This window comes from Chiloscyllium plagiosum, chromosome 24 (assembly GCF_004010195.1).
Source record: "Chiloscyllium plagiosum isolate BGI_BamShark_2017 chromosome 24, ASM401019v2, whole genome shotgun sequence".
In the NCBI taxonomy this organism is placed as follows: Eukaryota; Metazoa; Chordata; class Chondrichthyes; order Orectolobiformes; family Hemiscylliidae; genus Chiloscyllium; species Chiloscyllium plagiosum.
Window position 1 is genome coordinate 35,847,755 of NC_057733.1, and position 23,967 is coordinate 35,871,721.

The 23,967-nt window shown below is 38.5% G+C and overlaps 1 protein-coding gene across 2 annotated transcripts in view; it reads right to left on the bottom strand.

Annotated features, from left to right (window-relative positions):
- Positions 1–23,967, bottom strand: part of nploc4 (NPL4 homolog, ubiquitin recognition factor) — a 65,236-nt gene that overhangs the window by 27,056 nt on the left and 14,213 nt on the right. The window contains exons 3-9 of one of the 2 annotated variants that reach the window (XM_043714785.1): positions 20,543–20,652; positions 16,596–16,787; positions 14,369–14,417; positions 8,879–8,973; positions 7,713–7,836; positions 3,453–3,632; positions 924–1,010 (exon numbers count right to left, since the gene is read on the bottom strand). In XM_043714785.1, the coding sequence (XP_043570720.1) occupies positions 924–1,010; positions 3,453–3,632; positions 7,713–7,836; positions 8,879–8,973; positions 14,369–14,417; positions 16,596–16,787; positions 20,543–20,652 (837 nt within the window). The remainder of the gene's footprint in view (positions 1–923; positions 1,011–3,452; positions 3,633–7,712; positions 7,837–8,878; positions 8,974–14,368; positions 14,418–16,595; positions 16,788–20,542; positions 20,653–23,967) is intronic. The other variant, XM_043714786.1, reaches the window with a different exon arrangement.

A 23,967-nucleotide genomic window follows, 5' to 3' on the forward strand; every position in this document is an offset into this window, starting at 1 on the left:
GCTATCACTATTGTTAACAGCTAACCCGAGAATGCAATTTTAAAAAAAAGGGTTTTGTGATTTACACATGAAAGAAGTGAAACTATCACTGTATTCTAACAGATGAAAGGCTTAACAGACAATCAATTTTTCAATGTATAATTTCAGTTACATCACACTGCAAAGTTTTGCTATAAATTCTGTGTTATGATCGAGCCCTCCACAATCACCTGATGAAGGAGCGTCGCTCCGAAAGCTAGTGTGTTTCCAATTAAACCTGGTGTTGTGTGATTTTTAACTTAGGATGGTTATTATCTAGAAGTGGCTTCTATTTAACAAGTCAAGAATTCAGTTGCCACTGAATTTAAGATCTTCCTTTTTCTACTTATCAGGGCTGCAAGTTAAATAAATTTTTCATGCACTGAGATCTTACGTTGTCCTGCCATAGCAGATGGAAACAATTACTCCATTTACTGTAAAGCAACTTTCCACATCTGCTTATTATTACTATAACAGAAAAACAATGCAAGCTCCAACTGATGGAAGAGGGATCTTTTTAATGCCGGGCATAAACTTCAAAATGTGTATGATCTTAAAAAGAAATCAGTACTTTTTTTTATAAAAAAGACAACCAAAGAATGACAGATTATTTTGTAATAATTAAAAACTTGGTATGACATTAAAAGTTCACTTATTCTTGAATGGACAAACCTAATCTCTTTTGGCAAATATACAAGGTATCTCGTGGGTCAATACACAATTTCACACTTTCAAGTGTTTGAATGCTGAACCTCAAGAAAGAATTGATGCCACTGCCCTCCAAAAGTTTTGTTGTAATTTGGAAGGCAACATTCCAATTTCTGAATGTAACGATGCAAATTAAAATGCAGACGCCAAATTCGCCATCCAGTAGTACTAAGTCTTACCAGTGCTCCTTCACTCACCTTTCTTAATCCAAGTTTAGCAGCAATTTCATCTACAACTTCAGCTTTTGGATCTTCCAAGAATTCTAAGCTGTTTGCTGTACCAACCTAGACAAAGAGCAGTCAATCAAAAAAGCAAGCCACACTCAAAGATAAGCAACTATGCGTTCTTACACAGTGATGTTTTAAGGGTGACAAATCACCTATTTCTCGAGATACACTGCTGGATTAACTAAAACTTAATGTTGTGAGCTCTCAATGTCAATATTTTTGAGAAGATATGAGCTTCATACAAAGAATGACAACTGTCAGTTAGAAATAACCTATTCTGATCAGAATTCAATTAAATCTAAGGTAAAAGGTAGTCTCCAAAGTCTTAGTAGACCATGCAGCCACTCATATTAGAGAGAGGTGACTGCAGGTAGTTTATTATGAGGCTCACTGTGCCTCAGACAATTTTTGTTTTTGGCCGGTGGGTGGGTAGCCAGGCCGGGGGTGGGGGGGTTGTGGCTAGAGGGAGAAAAAGGACAGACCATCTTGGTAACTTTAGTTAGTGCAGAAACTGAACTAATAGATTGGCAACACTTCGCATCACAAACCAGCCATCCAGTCAACTTGAGCTAACTCCCCACCACAGCTTCCCCCCCCAACCAAACAGCAAGGTGGAAATTGAGGAAGTGAGTAGTAGCAAGGACAATTCAACAGCTCAAAGCTGGTCACAGAATTAATTTCATCCTTTCTGTTCAGACCACTGAAGGATCGTGAAGATGAGAGAAAACAAATAGGGAAACCTACTTCCAATACATGACATGACATTACCAAAGCTTACTAATCTCTGTTCTGGGAGAAGGAGAGGGCAAATTGCCTATTGACATAAGTAACTATTTCCATGTTCGTTAATGCAAAGAAATATCTAAGTTTACCTTGAAACAGATTATTCATTCAAAGAGGTGGATTGGTTACTACCAACTGAATTGCCTTTCTGAATCAAGTGTTATTCATCTCTTAAATTAATGAATGCTAAATGGATCCCATCTTGCTTGTTGGCAGTTGACAGTGTAACTGTTCAAAGATATACGATTTACTCCTGCCGCATTAGGCTGCTGTAGGGTTCCAGTTAGGTTGCCAAATGCAGTGTTGATGTTGCCATCACAATCTTTTGACTAGTGAGCACCTTCTGAATGCATATGTAACAAGAAATGTGGGTCTTTGCTCTATCTTTAAGGATAGAATCCATGGTCAGCAGATGGAGAAGTGTTCACTTATGATGCATCGCTTAGATCGGAATGGGAAAATAATAATCATGGTTTGATAGCAAAGTGCTTACATGACTGGACTAATCACTCAGACACTTGTTAATGATTCAGAGAGAATTTTAATTTATGTATTTAAATACATTTGCAATAAAAAGCTGGTTTAAGTAACGGTGGCCATGAAACTACCATACCGTCACTAAAAAATTCATCTGTTTCAGCAACGTCCTCTGGGGACAAATCTATTGCCTTATTCTCTGGTCTATGCACTCCTGCAACGTTTTACTGCCATTGAATTGGCCTATCCAGTCACTCAGTTGTTTCAAGTGCAATAAATTCTGGCCAGCTTGCAGTGTCCACATATCATTAATGAATTATAAAATAAAAACTCTTTCCACAATAGCTGGTTAGAAGTAGCATGATGTGTGTGCATTGAAAAATTAATAACATATTGAAGAAATTCAATACAAAATGCAGCAACGCTACAGCATTTCTAAAAAGATGTGCATTCCGATCAATGAATTCTGAACATTCAAACTAGTATGGCAACAAATATAATATTTATTAATATTGTATCATAAATAAGCAGTATATTTATTGCTCGAGTAATCAAGTCAACTCACAAAAACTGGTATTATTCTCTTTAGAGAAGAGACAATATGGGGCCATCTGGTGGATCCAAACTGCTCTTATTGTGCAACTGGAAAGAAATGTATTCAATACCAACTACCCTCCTTCGGCAGGTTGATATACAGAGGACAAAAATTAAGTAATTTGATTTTAACTTCATCACAAAAATCCAGGTATATTTACCCTTTGCATGAAGTGGTTGTTTTTGGCATTTAATATATATGTCGTACATTTGAGTTTAATACTTATTTGGATTAGAAAATATTTCTTTTTCCACATTTGTTTCACTCTCTTCCTTTAAGGGTCCCAGGACCTTATGTTAAGTCTCTTTTGTGTTAAATAGGAAGCAGATAGCATAAATTTAATCTGTGTAAAACGTCTGCCATAATCTGTGTTATATTCAGCCTGACAAAGCAGATTTATTCTCATGGCTGCTGAACTTCCCAAGCAACACAAGACATTTCTCCTGTAGCCTCTCAGATCTTTTCATTTTTAGGTAGCAGTACTAACATTTCTTCTCTTGCTTCTGTAAACATCACTTAACTCATTCTATAAATACTGTGAAAATGCAAAACTTTGTTGAAATATATAAATAAATAAAGAATAGAAAGAGTTCTCGTAATTTACTATGTCACATCCATGAATAAACTGGAAAAGGAAATCTGACCTGTGGAGGTTCGTAGATGGCAGCAACCTCTGCTCGAATACCTAAAGGAATGTCCGTGTGCTCGGTGTAGCGACCATAAAGGAATCCAAGACGCTGGTTTCCTGTTTGACGCCAAAAGTTGAGGAAACGATCTGCTATTGTGTGGTTCTCGAACATTATGTTGTCCACATGCCTATATTTCTGTTCAAAAGATAATAACTATGGAAGAGATCTTGGAAACAATTTTCTAAATATAAATGAGACGGTCAACACACAGAATTTGATAAATATTTAAACAGCACAAAAATGCTCCACAAAATATAGCCATAATTTGTTATTTATAATCTCCAAGTTCTTTTAATTACCACACCCCTGAAGAAAGAAATCAATATAAAACTCCTGCTGATAATCCTAATTGTTTTGAGAATAATGCTTTAGGTTTTGAGTTATCAATACAAATGAACAGCATAAAATTGGAATCAATGTCCAAGCATTAAAGAACGAGAAGTGTTCCAAGGGAAATATTTAAAACGAACAAAAGATTCAAAAGGGTGGCTGCAGAAACTATTCTCACTGGTTAGAGGACCTACAACAGGGAGGTACAAGTTTAAGATTAGCATCAGACTGAGTTTTTATTTTCCATATTCATTCATGGGATGTTAGCATCACTAGCAATTCCAGTACCGGTTGTCCATCCTTAACTAGTCTTTCGAAAGTGATGCTGAGCCACTTTCCTGGACCACTGGAGTGCATATTGTGAGGGTCATCATAGTGCTGTTAGGAAAGGAGCTCGATATTTTTGATCCAGTATTGTGAAGGAATGGAATAATGTGTTGCTGGTCTGGATTGCATTGTACTGTTGCTGGAGCTGTTTTGAACAGGTAACAGAAAAGACTGAATAAGATAACAGAGTTGTTGTGGTATATGTGGATTTCCAGAAGGTGTCTGATACAGGTCCACACAACAAACCTGAAAGGAAAGTTATAGGTCAAGGTATAAAAATGGACAATAGCAATGTGGATAGAAAACTGGCTTAAATGATAATAGAAAGTAATGGTCAATGGATATTTATACTGGAGTTCCCCAGGGACAGTTTTGGGACCCTTGCTTTTTGTGATTATACATTAATGATCTGGAACTTTGCGTGTAGGGGAAAATTTCAAAGTTTGCAGATGACATGAAACTTGGAAAAATTGTAAACTATGAGGACAAACTGGAACTCCTAAAGTGCACTGACAATTTGGTGGACTGGCTGGATAGGTGGCAGAGAGATCGGAGGTGGTGTACTTTGGTAGAAAGATAATTGAAACATAAGGAGATTCTAAAAAGGGAATGAAGGAGCACAGAAACTTGAGTATATATGTGCACAGATCATTGAAAGTGGCCGGACAAGTAGACAAAGTAGTTAAAGCATACAGTGTCCTCACAGCTATATTAACAGGAGCATGGAATACAAAAGAGAGGAGGTGATGTTGAGTTTGTAGTCGGCACTTTTTTAGACTTCAGCTGGCATACTGGTGTCCAGCTGTGGATGCTAGATGATAAAAAGGATGTAAACACTTTGGAGTGCACAGAAGCGACTTACAAGAACTCGTCAGGAATGAGAAACTTTGGCTATGAGGATAGATTGGAGAAGTTGGGACTGTTCTCCTTGAGAGAAGGTTAAAAGGAAATTTCATACAGGTTTTCAAAATCATGAGCAGGCTGGATAGAGTAGATAGGTGGAAGTTGCTCCCTCTCGTCAAGGGAAAAAGAAAGAGATGAACGTAGATTTCAAATGATGTGCAAAAGAAGCTAGGGTGATGTGAGAAACAACATTTGCACACACTGCAATGGAATTAGGACATGGGATATACTGCCTGGAAGTGTAATGGGTGCAGGTGCAGACGGGGAGGACTGGGAGGACGGGGAGGACGGGGAGGACGAGATTGGCACTAGCTATCTATGCTTGTTTGAAAAGCCTGTGTAAGCATAATGGGCCAAATGGTCATCTTCTGTGCAGTAACATTTCTGCTATTCTGTGACTGGAATACTTTCATGTAAGGGATAATGAAAACTTGGAACTCACTCCCACAAAAAGAAAGTGGGATGTGAATATCACAGAATATGGAACAAAGGAGACGTGGTAAAGCTGGCCCAGATCTGAATGAACAATAACAGATTTCAGAAGCTGAATAACCTACACCTGTATGACTTCACACTGCTTTAACAGGTTTTACCAGCTCATCTTCATCAGGGCAGCAGTGCATAAAGCAACACTGGGCTATAAGGTAGTGAAGAGAAACTGAGTGTAATTGGATGGAGCTAAGGACACAATTGTACTCATCTGGGATGCATCTGCACCACATGCCCACTTCCCCACCCTGAAAGTTCCTGTGTACAGTGGTAGTGACCCACCTCTGAACCAGGACACCCAGGTTTAAATATGCAGTATCTTTAAACAGATTGATTTTAATACAAAGTGCACATCCTCACCCTGTAAACAGTTTGGCAACACTGGAATAACAACCATATGTGAAGAATGGCTGTTCTGTTATTGTCCAGCAATCTCAGTGGAAGTTCGACTACAGAAATTGGTCAATTGCAGGTGAGGGCAGGCCAGATGCAAGTGAGATTTCATTAGCTTTCGAATGACTTATTGTTTCATTGTGATTTATCTAAGGAAAAAATCTTTCTGAACACAGTAGTCAATTATTGGTCCATGATAACCAGTGCTCACCGGTTAGCACTATATAACCGGTCTCTGTACTTCCATAAAACAATAAAACAACAAACCATGAACCAATTATAACTCATTTATCTGGGGCTGAAAAACATCTTTTCAAAAACATATGACTCTAACATAGTAACATCACCTGAATGCATCAATTCAGCTCATGTATTGTTGAAAATCGCATCCATGCCTTTGTTACCTTCACACTTAACAATTTCAATGTTCTCCTGGCACATTTCCCAGCTTGTATCCTCCATACACCTGAGCTTCTCCAGACATGTGACTTGTACCTTGACTCTCACTTAACCCCACTAGCAATCCTAGCTCCTGGTCTGACAATACTTAAAATTTTAGAATGCTCATCACGGAGTGTTTAAAAAAAAAAGGCCTCACCCTGACATGTCTCCAGTTTAGGCTGCTTGTGAATTTCAATTTAATTACTCGATCATTGGTAACTCTCCTAGCTCCTGGTCTGACAATACTTAAAATTTTAGAATGCTCATCACCGAGTGTTTAAAAAAAAAGGCCTCACCCTGACATGTCTCCAGTTTAGGCTGCTTGTGAATTTCAATTTAATTACTCGATCATTGGTAACTCTGCTTTTAGTTTTGGACACTAATCTCTACAATTTCTTCCCTTAAAAGGAAGAAAGATGGGCAGCTGTGTTAAGATACTGTTAAAACAATCTTTCAGACTGTTGTCCTAACATCCACCTCAATTTTAAACTTTGTTCAATAACACTCCTATTAAGCACCTTGACACTTGTATTCATATAGCACCTATAGTGTATAAAAGTAGTTGTAATTATACAACGTTCCATAGAGCTTCACAGTAGTATTCATAAACATCCAACAGAGTCACGTAATGAGATATTAGGTAAAGGAGGAAAAAAGCACCAGTGAGATGTTGGCCTTCAACACAAGGGGACTACAGTATGGAAATCTTGCAGCAACTGTCAACAACCTTGATGAGATTGCATCCAGAGTATGTGTATAATTTATGTCTCCTTACAAAGGAAAGATATACTTGCCACAAAGGGAATGCTATGAAAATTCACCAGACTAGTCCCTGGGAAGGAGGGATTGTTTTATGAAAATAAATTGAGAAAACTTGCCTGTATTTTATCTAAAACACTGAAGATTCGATGTAGGTAGATGCTACTCAGCAATCTTAAAGAAAATGTGAAATGGAGAGAGGTGTGGGAGGGAATTCCAGAACTTGGGGTCAAGGCAACTGAAGGCACAGCCATTAACGGACAAGAGGCTAGTGTCAGAGGAACACAGATTTTGAAGAGTTGGCAAAGGAGATTACAAAAACAGAATGGGTCAAGGCCATAGTGATAGGACAATAGAATAAATTGGTCTCTGCTTCAAATCAGACAGAATTGTTCCAATCTTTTTGGGTGTCATTTTATATCAACTTTTAACAGATCATCGATTCTATGCTTAAATTATTTAACAATGGATTAAAATTGCCTTTAAATGTACTTTACATCCTTCTCTGTAATAGCCAATACTCTACAGAATTAGGTTTGTGAATTCATGCAGTGACAATTTATTCATACTCACCTGTCTGTTAAGGGTTATAGCACTCGGTTGGCACTTTGTACAAATTCCATCGGGCCATGGAGGATGCCCTTCACACCCAGATTTGATTTTGCAACTAATATTCTCCAAAGCAACAAACTTGCCCCTGTGAGCAGAAATGCAATCACATTTGAAACTTCCAACGTTCCAACAAGATTGGGCAAATCCAATGAAAGTTCTGTGCTCTTGACTCATCAGGACAATGCCCTTTATTGTATGTTTTGTGAAAACAGCATTTTACATCATATGAGAAGTGTGCGCTGATTGATTATCAGAGTCCACGGCAACCAGAGACATTGCCAAAGAGAATGAATGATGACTTACAATCTCTCGACCGCTCAACAACTCTCTAAACACCTAAACATGCATTTTTGCCTAATGTTAACCTTTGAATGCAACTTAAATGTTCACTATTTCAGTGAGAGTCATCTTTCAGTCACTGATCAGTAGAAATGTAATTGTGATAAATTGACTAATGGCATGAAAACCCAACATATGAATGTGCTCACTTCAGCAATACTTCAAAAATATAGTAAGTTGGACTAAATGGTTTCAACTCTAAGTCAAACAGTAATGATCAAGCTATCAGAGTGCTGGTATTTAAAGCAGTTACCAAATAGTCATCTTCAATCTATTGGCAGAAAAACTATGCTATTTCCAAGAGGAATTGGTTTTGGAGTCAAATTTCAGCAATTAGACTTTCATACACAAATGCCGTGACTAGCTGTCTTTAGAGCAGAACAGAGAGCAAACAAGGCAAGATGGGATTATAAAGGACCTGAATATACTTTTTAAGGTATGGTTGGAAATGTCTAGCATTAGTTTACATGGGTTATTGATTGCATCTAATGAACAGAAATCATCAGGTTAGCAAGAAAATTCCAAACTATGCCAATAATCAGGACTGGAACATGTTAAATGGACGTATTCCACAACATGATATTCTGGAGAAGGGTTTCTTTTTTTCAGTTTTCATAATCTATTAGAGAACTTCATCTTGTTTATGCCATTATTTCATGATTCTAAGGCAGCTTGAACCAACACACCTGGAAATAAAAAATGAATGAGACTAGAATAGAACCGTGTTTACAAAATAATTGTAACAGGGAACCCAAGGAACTCTTTTTTTTGTCCCAGAAAATACTTACTTATCAGCACCACCAGTCAGTTTTCGGATGTATGCATGGAATGACATGTGTTTAACAGGTGGGTCCAAATGATTAAGATAATCCTCATCAAAAGGCTAAATAATAGAAAACACAGGTCATAAAAACCAATGACTATAAAGTAGTTTATACCAAAACGAGAACTATTATTTGCGTGCAGAACAAGTCAGCAGATTATTCACAAATACCATTAAACATCTACTGAAATGTGCTTAATGCAAATAGGACCACATGCAGTGAGACAGAGTACTTTAACTACTGCCTTTGTTATTTATGGGAAAGTGTGAGAGATGTACAATTAAAAGCAAAATTTCACGGATGCTGAAAATCTGAACTGAAAACTGTAGGAGTAGTAGGAAAATTAACATTTCTTTATTAATTTAATGTAGTTTAGTCATATTGGCAAAATAGATTCATTGGTTATTTGAATATTACAATTACAGTTGAACAGAATAACAATGACGTAGATTTTAAGCAATTTAACATCATGTGATTCTGCTCAGCCTCGCTTGACAAAAAATGCACCAAAGAACTGTGAACAGATGGACGACGATACATGAATGTTTTGGGGGCAAAGAACAAGGTCAAAGTGCCTTTATTTAGTTCATTCCTATTTTATGATGGTGAATTATGCAAACTTCAAAGCTGAAAAAGAACACATCCTCTCAGCTCATCAGCCCTTTATCAGCAATTAAAATGGCAGAAGGGAGTTCCTGACATAAAAAACATTGTCACAGCACCATACTGAGTTTATTTTAAATTGTTTTAGAAGCGAAGAAATTATACATGATAAATCCTTTTACGAAAGGTAACCTTTGCCTTACATTTAACTTTGGAGCAATGTATGCTTAAGTTTGTAATTGCAAAAAGCTTTAGATTTTCAACACTTAAGACTATGTATTGACTGAATAAAGAACAATTCAATATTTCACTCTTTACATACTCTGCACAATAATTTGTTTAAATTAAAAAGCACACAACACCAGGTTATAGTCCAACAGTTTTTTTTGGAAACACTAGCTTTCAGAGCATCAGGTGGTTGTGGAGTATAAGATTGTAAGACAGAATTTATAGCAAAAGTTTACAATGTGATATAACTGAAATTATATATTGAAAAATATCTGGATTGTTTGTTAAGTCTCTCATCTTTTAGAATGACCATGTTGGTTTCAGTTTTTTCATATGTAAAGTGCAAACCTTTTTTAAAAGTTACATTCTCAAGTGAACTTTAACAATTGGTGTCATGTCGGCCCAGATAATGCATTTAAGGTGAGAGCTGTTCTGTGCGAGACTGCCTGTGCCACAATGGTCAAACTGATTCTAATCTAAAAGACGGATTTACAGAATCTTACATGGATTCATGCAGTTTTTGAGCAAAGTAAAATGTAATTCTGCAAGTATAGATTCACCCCACAACTTATGCGTCTGTGTGTGCGCACATCTGTCTGTGCGTGTATAGTGCAATGAGGTCACCTGTAGTGTGACATGAACCAAAGGTCCCGGTTGAGGCCATCCCCATGGCTACCGAATTTAGCTATCAGCCTCTGCTCGGCCAATTTTCGTTGTTGCCAGTCCCGAAGTCCACCTTGGAGGATGGTCACCCAAAGGTCCGAGGCTGAATGTCCCAGACCGCTGAAGTGTTCTCGGACTGGGAGGGAACACTCCTGTCTGTTGACTGTTGTGTGGTGTCCATTCATCCATTGTCATAGCCTCTGCTTGGTCTCGCCAGTGTATCATGTCTCAGGGCATCCTTGCCCGCCAAGGTGGACTTCAGGACAGGCAACAACGAAACGTGGCCGAGCAGAGGCTGATAGCCAAGTTCGACACCCGTGGAGATGGCCTCAATTGGGACCTTGGGTTCATGTCACACTACAGGTGACCTCACTGCATTGTACACACACATAGACAGACACGCACGCATACACAAACTCCTACAGACCCATACACTCATGCAGACGCTCTCTCATGCTCACACCATAGACACGCACCCTCTCACAGATTTATACCCCTTCACACTCTCACAGACACTCATAACTCCCCCAACACCACCACCACCACCAGCACCCCTCCCCCACCTCCGACATGCACACCTATACATACTGGTTCGTGGGGTGAATTTGTACTTGCAGAATTACATTTTACTTTGCTCAAAAACTGCATGAATCCACTTAAGATTCCGTAAATCCGTTTTTTAGATTAGAATCAGTCTGACCATTGTGGCACAGATAGTCTCACACAGAACAGCTCTCACCTTAAATGCATTATCTGGGCCGACATGACACCAATTGTTAAAGTTCACTTCAGAATGTAACTTTTTAAAGAAGTTTTGCGATTTACGTATGAAATCAACATGGTCATTCTAAAAGATGAGAGACTTAAACAATCCAGATATTTTTCAATATATAATTTCAGTTACATCACACTGTAAACTTTTTCCTATAAATTCTGTGTCTTACGATCTTATACTCCACAACCACCTGATGAAGGAGCAGCGCTCCAAAAGCTCCTGTTTCCAAATAAACCTGTTGGACTATAATCTGATGTTGTGTGCTTTTTAACTCTGTACACCCCAGTCCAACACCGACACCTCCAAATCTTGTTTAAATTAGTACTTGCGATCTTCTGTATTATTTTATATAGTTGCCATTATAAGCAACTTTTTACAATATATCTTTACCTCGAAAAAGGAAATAAAAACTCTTTTCAGGCATTCAAATCTCAAAAAGAAAAGCAAAAGCATAAAATGCCTTCTAAGAAAAACAAATAGTCAAGGATAAGAGCCGGACTTAATGGAAATTTCACTAATTAAATAAAAATTGAGACAATGAGCTTAAAAATATCAGCCACAGGGTCCTGACAGTATACCTCTCCCGTTTCTAAAACAAATAGGTAAGGAGAATATTAAACTATCCTTTTATCTTAATGAAAAGCCATATAAAGTGATAACAGCAAAGCTAATATCGAAGGTAGGCTCACAGATAATGACAACTTAAGGTACCAGTCAATCAACATCTATCACTCTGAACAGCCAATTGGAAACTGATCATGTGTCCCTTAAACCAATTATCAATAAATCTTGCTGCACCTAAGCAAATTAGAATGCAATGATATAATTGATCATGCTGAGAGTTGTGGCTTCAAAACAGTGACAAGTTTGAAAGTGAAATTATCCCACTATCCAAATGAAAGCACAAGATCCTCAAGGTTGTGGAAAGAGACCAGAGACAGTGTAAACACAACACCCTAAGCTGAACCAGAATACAAGAGTCATAGTATGCCTGTAGTATTGCTGGCCTATTTTCATAAGTATTATGTAGAATTCAAGTAAAAATTCCTGAAATACTACACCAAACTGTCTCCTGTTGCCTTATCAGTTAAAAGTCTCAAATGAACAAATTAATATTGGAATAAGTAAAATAAAGAACTGAAGATGCTGGAAACCTGAAACACAAACACAGAAATTGTTTATATGTACCAATTTTTTTATTCCCCCCACCCCTTAAACAAGTTCATTTTTCCTTTTATTCTTCCCTTCTACCCCACAAAACGACTCAATTATCTCTTTAGTTCACACAATAAATGTATTAAAAACCTCCCAGATTGTTTTTATTTTCTTTATTATATTGTCCTCATTTGTTTCAATACAAATCAATCTAAGTGATTTGCAACGTGGACAGGATAAATAGTTACAAAGTAATTGTCTTTCCCACGAAAACAAACAGGAAATACTGAACATTTTATTGTAAATGACAAAAGAATGATGCATAAGTTTACGATTTGATTTTGATGAATTGATAAAAAACAGGATCTGAAATATCATACTTAGTATTGCTGAAAAAGCTTTTTATCTTATACTGATTCGGACAATCTGCATGAACCATCAATGTAAAGGGAAAACAACATTTTATTCTGTATGAGCAAGGAAAGCTGATTGGTTGTGGCACTGCCGCGGAGAATGCAGTTGATAGTTTGGTAGGACCCGAGAGAGTGTTGTCAAACAGTCATAGGGGTTCAGGTACATAGTTCCTTGAAAGGGACATCACAGGAAGACAGGGTAGTGAAGGCAGCGTTTGGCACTCTTGCTTTCATTAGTCACACAACACACTTTTGGAGTATTGTGTGCAGTTCTGGTTGCCCTGCTGTAGGAAGGATATTATTAAATTGGAAAGGGTGCAGAAAAGATTAACAAGGACATCACCAGGACTGGAGGGTTTGAGTTACATGGAGGGGCTGGGACCTTTTTCCCCTGGAGTATAGGAGGTTGAGAAGTGACATTATAGAGGTTTATAAAATCATGAGAGGCATAGAAAAGGTGAATAGCAAAGGTGTTTTCCCTCTGGAAGGGGAGTTCAAAACAAGAGAGAATAGGTTGAAGATCAGTGGGGAAAAATTTATAAGGGACCTTGAGATGCAACGTTTTCACACAGAGGGTGGTTCATATATGGAATGAACTGCCAGAGGAAGTGGTAGAGGAAGGTACAGTTAGACATTTAAAAGACATTTGGACAGGTACATGAATAGGAAAGGTTTAGAGACATATGGACCAAACACAGGCAAATGGGATTAATTTAGTTTGGGAACCCTGGTTGGCATGGACGAGTTGGACTGGAGGGTCTGTTTCTGTGCTGCAAGACTATCATTCAATTAATGCATACCAAGTGGAAATGCCTCTATCAATCAGAGTCCACGCAAACCAATAAGCACTCTCTTCTCAGTGTAAAGCGTTGTTCTCCCTTTACATTGATAATTCTTACAAACTGTCTCAATGAGTGCAAGATGAAAAACTTTAACAAAATTGCCTTTTTTCAATTAAACTCAAGTTCTGTGCCATAATACAACTACAACACTTCAGGTTGATTAATGTGCTGTACTACAGATTTGTCTTTTTCCAAGTACTCAACATTGCTCTGTACTTTAATAAAATGTATTAAATACGTATATTGTTTTAACTGCCGTTTGAGAACCAAAATGCAAATCAAATACTCAAGAATTAGTCAGAAAAAAATTTTTTTAAAAGCATTCTGGTCCATGATATTATCAAAATACACAAACCTATATCACTGATTTTAATAATTACTATAGTGTGTTGAACTACATGAGGTAATAGCTGATTTTGAAATTTTTCAATTGTTTCACTTAATTAAAAATGATGTCCAACAAATTTGATTGAATATTCCTCATTGTTGTAAAAAAATGAATATCATAGTTGCCTCAATTATTATCATCGTGCATACCTCTCAGCTGGTGTATGTTCTGGTCAGAAAGTTGATTTCATGCCCATTATTAACATTGCAAGGTAATAAATTAGAGCACTATACACAGTCAAAATGTCCTTACATCTAACCACTATGGAAATGCCAGAAGCCTTACAAATTGTCTTCAACAATAATTCTTGGACAATAATTTAAATTCTAGAAAAAATAATGTGCCCTAATTGCCAAACAGATGATACTACTGTGACTTCCTACTTACCTCCAGTGGTACACAATGAACGCATTTACCCAGTGCACCATGCCGACACCTGGTTAAAACACAAACCCAAAAGTAGGTCAATAAGGATACAATTCTAAAAACAAAAGAGTTCTTAGCTGATGTATTTACTATGTGGTGGTGTATAAATGAGCAATGGAAATTAACAGCCTGTTTTGCATCTTCATCTTATTTCTATTGAAATCATGGAGACAAAAGATGGGCTGTCAATTCATTATCTTCTGTTATACACTGTCGCAGTGACAGTCCAACCCTCTACATCAAAGTTTTCCAGAACAGGATGAAAAAAATATAGTTATTACTACAAACATCTTTATCAATTTGTGGGCATTATAACTACAAGTACTCATTTATATCTCATCTGTGAGGACATAATACTCAGCCACATTTATCATTACCACAGATCAATTAAGTTGGGTAATACTTCACATCAATTGAGAGAATTATTTAGATTACGCTATAAACCAACATAATAAACACTTTCCTAAAATCAATTTAGAAAATAGATATTGCATTTCCCTCAACCTTCTGCTGTTCCATCAGAAAATCAATTAGAATTGCCTTTTACAAATCTGCACTGGCTCTCCTAACTGAACTCAAACGTCAAAAGCCTATTTCCCCCTTTAGTTATTGTTCTTAAATCTTTCCTACCATTGATGTTAAAGTGATTAGCTTGCAGTTACACAATTGTGTCACATCTGCCACTTTCCAATCCACTGTCACCTCTTCCGCATCTTGTGAAGATTTCCATGACCATATCCCTTAGCAACCCCCTTGGTAATGCAAGGTATTTGGACCAGCCAACCTATTCTGTCTAAGCTTTTCCTGTACATTCTATCAAGTTTCACCTAATCCATTACCTCAACTTCAATCATTACTTTTTTTTAAGCATCCTCTTCCTTAGTAAGGATTGACATAAAGTACTCATTCAGTTTTCAAGCCTCTACTTTATGGAAAAAAACTCCCACAGGAAGTGGAGGAGGCTGGTACAATCACATTTAAAAAGCATCTGGACGGGTATATGAATAGGAAGGGTTTAGAGGGATATGTGCCAAATGTTGGTAAGCGAGACAAGATTAATTTAGGATATTTGGTTGGCATGGATGAGTTGGATGGAAGGGTCTGTTTCCTTGCTGTACATCTCTACGGCTCAATAATTACCCATTTTCTCTCTAATAGGGCTCACCCCAATTCTTACTATCCACTTATTATAAAAGTGTTGGTAGAAGATTTGTGGGTGCCCTTTTATATTCCTTGCCATTCTACTCTCATTCTCTTTGCCAGACTTGTTTTCCTCTTTATTTTGTCTCGTTTTTGACCAGGATCACAATTGAAAAATTCAACTGACACATATCCCATTTTATTGTGTCCTATTGTCTATTTACCTTATCATCCAAGGCTCTGATTCCCCCTATGTTTTGTTTTTCTTGGAATGTATCTAACCCATAGCTTAAAGAGTTTTTTTTCCTTCAAGATCATCTATTGTTGAACTACAGTTTTTTGCCTGTCAGCCTTTGAACTAATTTCCCTTTCATCGCATGGAAATTAGTTCTCTCACAAATTAGAAGTTTACTTTTAATTATTCATTTTCTTTCCACAATCTAAACCTTGCAATCTGATGATAATTCCTACCTAAATGTGTACAGACAGGCACCTGGTCTGTTTGGCACAAAACAGGTGTCAAACCTGGTTTAGACACAACACTTTGTTATATGTCCACCTTGCTTCAAGATTGCAATTCAAATCAAATTCTCATGGCTATATTAGGATTCATGGGTACATGAGCATGCCAGTACAAGTTCATGCCAGTAACACAATGCAACTAGGCTTGTAATCTTAGAGTTCTGTAATGAAACATTGTTTTATTGGCTCAAAGACAAAAACCAAAAGAAGTGAATGGGAACAGAGACCATACACCAAAAATCCTCCAAGAAATAGTTTAAGCAGCATGGGAATGGTCTCAGAACTGGCTGTCAATCTTTCTGAATATAGATGGTCAGTGAAAGCAGAGAATAACTTATAATAGGGAGCATTACCTCTTAACAAAGGTAATAAACTTTGAGTACAGAAATTAACAGATATTTTCTTGTGCTTTAAGGGGTCACCTTTCATCTTGATTTAGTGTTTTGAATAAAGCCAATGTATCATTCAACACTTATAAAACATACATAATTAACATTAGTAAATGTTACTGTTCACAAAGTCTTACTGTTGCTGGTCCCGGTTTCTGTATATCTTTCCATCCTGTTTCATTAGGTACTGGTCAATCTCATCCTCCACAACAGGCACTGCAGACATGGTTGAAACACGAGACCCTCCAGGAGCTTGAGCTGAAGTCTCCATAACTTGAGTGGAAGTTCCAGCATCACTTGATGGAAAGAGGAACAGCATGTCTCCATGTCTAAGGTAGAAAATATTAAAGATAAATTACCAAGCTTACACCTATCGAAATATTGAAGAGCAATTAAACATTCAAACCTAGAGCATATCACAGTCAAAATAGTATGAATTAAAGCACTTCTGCAGCCAAAGCAGCCTCTCAAACTTGGGAATCTGAGCATTCCTTCAAACAGCTGCATTTTATGTATGTACAACATCCAGCAATAACTTCAATTAGATAAGTACAATTTGGTTGTCATAGAGATGTACAGCATGGAAACAGACCTTTCGGTCCAACCCATCCATGCCGACCAGATATTCCAACCCAATCTTAGTCCCACCTGCCAGCACCCAGCCCATATCCCTCCAAACCACTCCTATTCATATACCCATCCAAATGCTGCTTAAAATGTTGCAATTTATTCAAAGTTATTGTGTTGAGTTCTTTCTGGGTTGTTTTTCCTTAACTACCTAAATGTCAAGTTTTCAAACACATTAATCCAAGGCTCTCAGTTTAATGGGAAACATGATGTGGAGGTTCCGGTGTTGGACTGGGGTGGACAAAGTTAAAAATCACCCAACACCAGGTTTTAGTCCAACAGGTTTATTTGGAAGCACTAGCTTTCAGAGTACTGCTCCATCATCAGACTTCATCCACAGCTATCTGATAAAGGAGCAGCGCTCCAAAAGCTAGTTCATTCAAACACACCTGTTGGACTATAACCTGGTATTGTGATTTTTAACTTGAAGGGGAAATAAGATATTCATGTCCTCTCAATATTTCTGAGTCATAAATTAACTTTTAACATTCACATATCAAAATAAGACAGAGCAGAAAAAATACAGCTTGGTGGAATTATCTGCAAATTATAAAGGTTTTCTTTTCTCAATTGCTGCCCTCCCAGCTTCACTGGGTCTCACCTCAACTCACCAAGTCCATGGGACTCAGGCTTGAATAAATATAGCAGATGAATGGTTCAAACATTTACCACAGGATATGATTAGAATCACTGGAGGGTTATAGCATCAGAGGAGGCCATTCAGTCCATTAGGTCTATATTAGCTCTTGACAGCAGCAATTAATGCACTTCTTATTCATTCATGAAATGCCTTTAAAAAAGTGATGCCTTCTTGAACCACTGCAGTCAACTTCATGTTGGTAGACTGAAGGTCATTAGACAGGGAGTTCCAGAATTCTGATCCAGCAGGGCTAAAGGATACGGATATATTTTCAAGTCAGGATAGTAAGTGGCTTGGAGGGGAACATGCAAGTGATTGTGGTGGTGATGTCCCCATGTACCTGTTGTCCTTGTCCTTGCATGCTCATGTGTTTGGAAGTTGCTGTCGATGTAGCCTGGGAAATTTCTGGAATGCACTTTGTAAATGCCTCACACTGCTGCTATTGGGTTGGTGGTTGAGGAAGCGAATGTTGTAGATGTAGTGTCAACCAAGCAAGCTGCTTTGTCCTGGATAATGTTAAGCTTCCTCAACGTTGTTGGAGCTGCATCCAGGCAAGTGGGTTACATTACAGCACATTGTTCCCCTTAGATGGAGGATAGGTTTTGGTCGGTCAGGTGGCGAGTTACTTGCTACAGAATTCCTAGTCCCAGGCCTGCTTTGTAGCCAAACTAATGAGATTAATTAATTGGTGCACTTCAGTTTCTGGTCAATGGCAACCCCCAGAATATAGATTGTGGGGGACTCAGTGATGGTAATGTGATATTGAATGTCAAGGGTTGGATTATCTCTTGCTGGAGATAGACATTTGCAGCATACAAGTGTGAGGTAATGTTAATTGACAGTTGTCAGCTCAAAACTGTTCAGGCCTTGCTGCATTTGGACTTGGATTGTTCAGCATTGGGGGTGCTGCAAACGTGTAGTGCTCAGCACCAATCATTAGCGAACATACCAATCCTGATCTTATGATGAAAAGAAGGTCATTGAAGAATGAGCTAAAGACTGTTAAGACCATAAGAAATAGAACAGGAGTAGGCCGCATGGCCTTGCTCTGTCATTTAATAGGATCATGGCTGATTCTCACATCCACTTTCCTGCCCTTTATCCATATTCCCTGACTATCAAGAATCTATCTCGGTCTTAAATATATACGAGAACTCTGCACCCACAGCTCCATGGCAAGGGGTTCCAAATGTTCTCAACCCTCAGAGGGAACTCAACTCAGTCTTAAATTGGCACCCTTTATTCTGAGACTGTGTACTTTGGTGCTCGACTCTCCAGTGAGGAGAAACATCATTTCTGTGTTTACCCTACCTTAAGAATCCTATACTTTTCAATGAAGTAACCTCTCATTCTTCTAAATTCCAATGAGCAGAGTCCCAACCAGTGTAACACTTGTTCATAAGACAATCCCTCCATACTGAGAATCATCCTAGGGAACCTTCTCTGAACTGCCTCCAATGAAGTAACGTTTCCTTAAATAAACAGTCTAAAACTGCTCTCAGTACTCCTGATGTGGTATCACCAGCACCTTGTACTGTTGCAATAATATTTCCTTACTCACATTCCAACCTCCTTAAAATAAAGACCAACATTCCATTATCCTTCCTGATCACCTGCTGCACACGTGTGCCATCTTTCTGTGGACAAAGATTTTCGTCATCTGTCCTAATGTCTCCTTATCTTGGTGTTATTTTGTTTTATAACAACTCCATGTAATGTTTTGGATCATTTCATTATGTTAAAGGCATCATATAAATGTCATGTTTTGGAGGTGCCAGTGTTGGACTGGGGTGTACAAAGTTAAAAATCTCACAACACCAGGTTAATTTGGAAGCACTAGTTTTCAGAGCCTGCTCCTTCATCTCACAACCACCTGATGAAGGAGCAGCGCTCTGAAAGCTAGTGCTTCCAAATAAACCTGTTGGACTATAACCTGGTGTCATATAAATGTGATACTCTAATTATTCGTGGCCCAATCTATTGCAAGAAGGGGGTGTTTTATGCAATCTACAAATAACTGAAACGGCTTATCACAAATACAACCATCATAAACATTTCCAAAAATTCAGAATACTTGTAAGCAATGAGGAGGAACAGCTTTTCTTTCTAAGCCAACTTTTTATTATGGTTTCTGCTTGCAGAACACAAAATTGTAGCTTAACATTAGCAAACAAAGGACAGAACAGGTGAAGATTGGAGTGAACAAGTAACACAATCTACACTGATCTATTTCTTGATCACTCTAATGACTAAGGGTTTTGCTATTAGGATAGAATGGGACTAGAAAACAAAACAAACATCTTCACCCCATATACTTTCTCATCCTTTAGGCAACTTCACAGTCAGGCAAATTGCGTACGCCTTTTAGTCTTTCCCCCAGTTACAAAGTAAATTGAATAGAAATTAATTTTCTTGGTAGAGCCATTGGTTTATGATATTTAAGTAAAAACCCATGTTTGTTGTGAAAGATTTTTACATGTGTTTTGGAGACTGTATTCGATTGTCTTGCAAATTTTCTACCAAATTACATATGATTAAATTTACTCACAACTTTAGGTATAAAGCTTGCTTAAAAAATCTTGTTATTGAATAAAGTCATTCCTTCAACATCATTTTCCAGGCTTCAATAAATCCAAAGCATCAAATGATCGAGGTAATCAGAGAGGAGTTACTTCTATGTCCATTTTAACACATTCAGGAACAACAACACTCCCCCCACGCCACCTCAAAATGTTTCTTGTCCATTCATTTTTTAAAAAATCTTAACGTGCTGAAAAGTGTTCATTACTATTAAAAATGATTAATACCTGTACGTACTTAATTTTAAGCAAAGAGAGTGATTTATTCGTTGGGGAGATCTCTCCAGTTTTATTTCTGTTAAGGTATACAGAAAAGCCATTGTTAGAACAGCCAAATTCCTTTGCAACCTAAAAAGAAAAACACATTAAATTACAATTAGAGTGCAAAAGTTAAAAAGTTAAGATTTTATGCATGCTTTGATCTAAATGTGCAGCTCTCAATTTCTGATAACAAGAAAAAGCTTTTTCCTCAGACAGAATAAAAGCAAGCAACCTGATACAATCATAATTGTCAAACAATGTCCCATATTCCATCAACATCCTTCGATTCTTCCTGTCAATTGGGACAGACTCAGAAGTAGCATCACAGTAGTACTTTGATGGGAGGCATGTGGCTGTAGGAATCCTCAACAATGAGGATAAATCGCAAAGAGTCATTTATCTAATCAAACATTGGCAAGAAATTTTCTTGCCGATCTACATCTCTCAACAGACAGATCAGTCCACCTGTGTGCTGGACCCCAGTTGGTAGCAGGGCACAGAATATACTCAAGAGTGGGGAATTTCAATGTCCATCACAAAGAGCAGATGGCAGCACACCACAAAGTTGGCAAGTCCTGAAGGGCATAACTACCCAGAGTAGGCCTGCAGTAGATTGTGAGAACACCAACATTACAGAAAAACCTACTTGAGTTGGTCCTCACTAATCTATTGCAGATAGATCTTCCAGTAAAGTACTGGCAGGAAAATCCATCGCACAGCCAATATGGAAACCAAAGTCAGTCTTCACCATGAGTCATGTATATACCAAAGAAGTAAACGGGACAGATTTCACAATCATGGTATGCAGGAAGCACTAGAAGCCATCAGTAGCGAATTTATGCCCCACCACAATCCTAAAGTACCAGCAAATAATCCAGGCACTGAACCTGACATATTACAATAATAGCAATGAGGAATGTCAAAGAACAAGCCAGGAGCATCACGTAAGGTCCTTCAGTACAAGGTGCCAATACAGTGAAGCTACAGCACAGCACTACATGCAGGCTAAATGGCAGAAGGAGCAATCTATAGGCAAAATCAAGTGATCTTAAACAAACAAATCTGATCATGGCTCTGCAGTTCTCCAACATCCAGTTGTGAATGATGTTGAATAATTAAACAACTATTGGGAAATGAAAGGTCCATAAACATCGACAATAACAGCCTGGCCCAGGATGCCTAGCCCAGCAAGACACAAAAAGGCTGAATATTCACAAACACCTTCAACAAGAAACGAGAATAGATAATTCATTTCAGCCACAAACAGAGGTCCCTGCCTTCACAAGTGCCAATTTTCAGTCAATTTGTTTCACTAAATATGGCATCAAAAAATTGCGAATGCAAGAGATGCAGCAAAGGCTATGATGCCTAACAACATGCTGACTGTAGTGCTGAAGACTTGCTTTGCAGAACTAGCTGCATCTCCTACTAAGTCTACAGGGTTGCAACACTAGCGTATATGCAAAGTGTCCTGGTCACAAAAACAAGACAAATTCAAATCAACCCATCACTGTCCCAACCAAAGAGATGGAAGATGTCAATGACAATGCTATCACCTGGCATCTACTCACCAATAGTCTGTTGACTGATATTTAATTTGGGCTGAATAGGACCACTTGGACTTTATGCCAGCTTTGCTCTGAAATTTGAAGCAGAGAGCAAAAGCCAGAGGTGGAATGAGTAACTCGACTTGGCATCAAGGCAGTATTTGACAGGGTGTCTCATCAAGAGGTCCCTGTAACATTGAATCCAGAGGTTTTCAGGAGTTGGAGGCATACCTAATGTTGTGATTGTTGGAGACCAACCCAAGAACAAAAAAGAAAATTTACAGCCCAGGAACAGGCCCTTTGGCCCTCCAAGCCTGAGCCAATCCAAATCCACTGTCTAAGCCTATCGCCCAATTCCTAAACATCTGTATCCCTCTGCTCCCCAACCTACTCATGCATCTGTCCAGACACACCTTAAATGAATCTACCGTGCCTGCCTCTACCACCTCTGCTGGCAACATGTTCCAGGTACCTACCACCCTGTGTGAAGTACTTGCTGTGTATATCCCCCTTAAACTTTTCACCTCTCACCTTGAACGCGTGACCTCTCATTATTGAATCCTTCACCATGGGAAAAAGCTTATCTCTATCTACCTTGTCTATATCCTTCAGGATTTTGTAGACCTCAATCAGATCCCCCCTCAATCTCCATTTTTCTAATGAAAACAATCCTAACCTATTCAACCTCCCTTCATAGTTAGCACCTTGCATACCAGGCAACATCCTCGTAAACCTTCTCTGCACCTTCTCCAAAGCGTCCACATCCTTTTGGTAATGTGGTGATCATAACTGTACACAGTATTCTAAATGCGGCTGAAACAATGTCTTGTACAATTTTAACATGACCTGCCAGCACTTATTAGATTGGATTACCTACAGCATGGAAACAGGCTCTTCAGCCCAACAAGCCCACAATGACCCTCCAAACAGTAACCCACCCAGACCCATTCCCCTATATTTATCCTGAACACTATGGACAATTTAGCATGACCAATTCCCATGACCTGCACATCTTTGGATTGTGTGAGGATACCGGAGCACCTGGAGGAAACCCACACAGACATGGAGAGAATGTGCAAATTCCACAAAGACGGTCACCCGGGGTGGGAATCGAACCCAGGTCCCTGGTGCTGTGAGGCTGCAGTGCTAACCACTGAGCCATCATGCTGCTTATACTCAACACCCCGTCCGATGAAGGCAAGCATACCAAGTGGCCTTCTTGACCACTCTACCCACCTGTGCAGCAACCTTCAGGGTACAATGGTCGTGAACTCCCAGATCTCTCTGCTCATCAACTTTTCCCAAGGCTCTTCTGTTTACAATATAGTTGACTCTAGAATTAGACTTTCCAAAATGCATCACCTCACATTTGCCTGGACTGAACTCCATCTGCCACTTCTCTGCCCAACTCTCCAGTCTATCTATATCCTCCTGTATTCTTTGACAGTCCCCTATGCTTTCTTCTACTCCACTAATATTTGTGTTGTCTGCAAACTTACTGATCAGACCAACAGTGCCCTCTTCCAGATCATTTATGTATATTACAAACAACAGTGGCCCCAACACTGACCCCTGTGGAACACCACTGGTTACCTTTCTCCATTTTGAGAAACTCCCTTCAACTACTACTCTCTGTCTCTTGTTGCTCAACCAGTTCTTTCAACACCTAGCTAGAACACTCTGCACACCATGTGACTTCACTTTCTCCATTAGTTTACCATGGGGAACCTTATCAAACGCCTTTCTAAAGTCCATGTGTATGACATCTACAGCCCTTCCTTCATCAATCAACTTGGTCACTTCAATCCAGGATATCACAATAGGAGTTCAAGGAGGTAGTATCCCATGTCCAAAC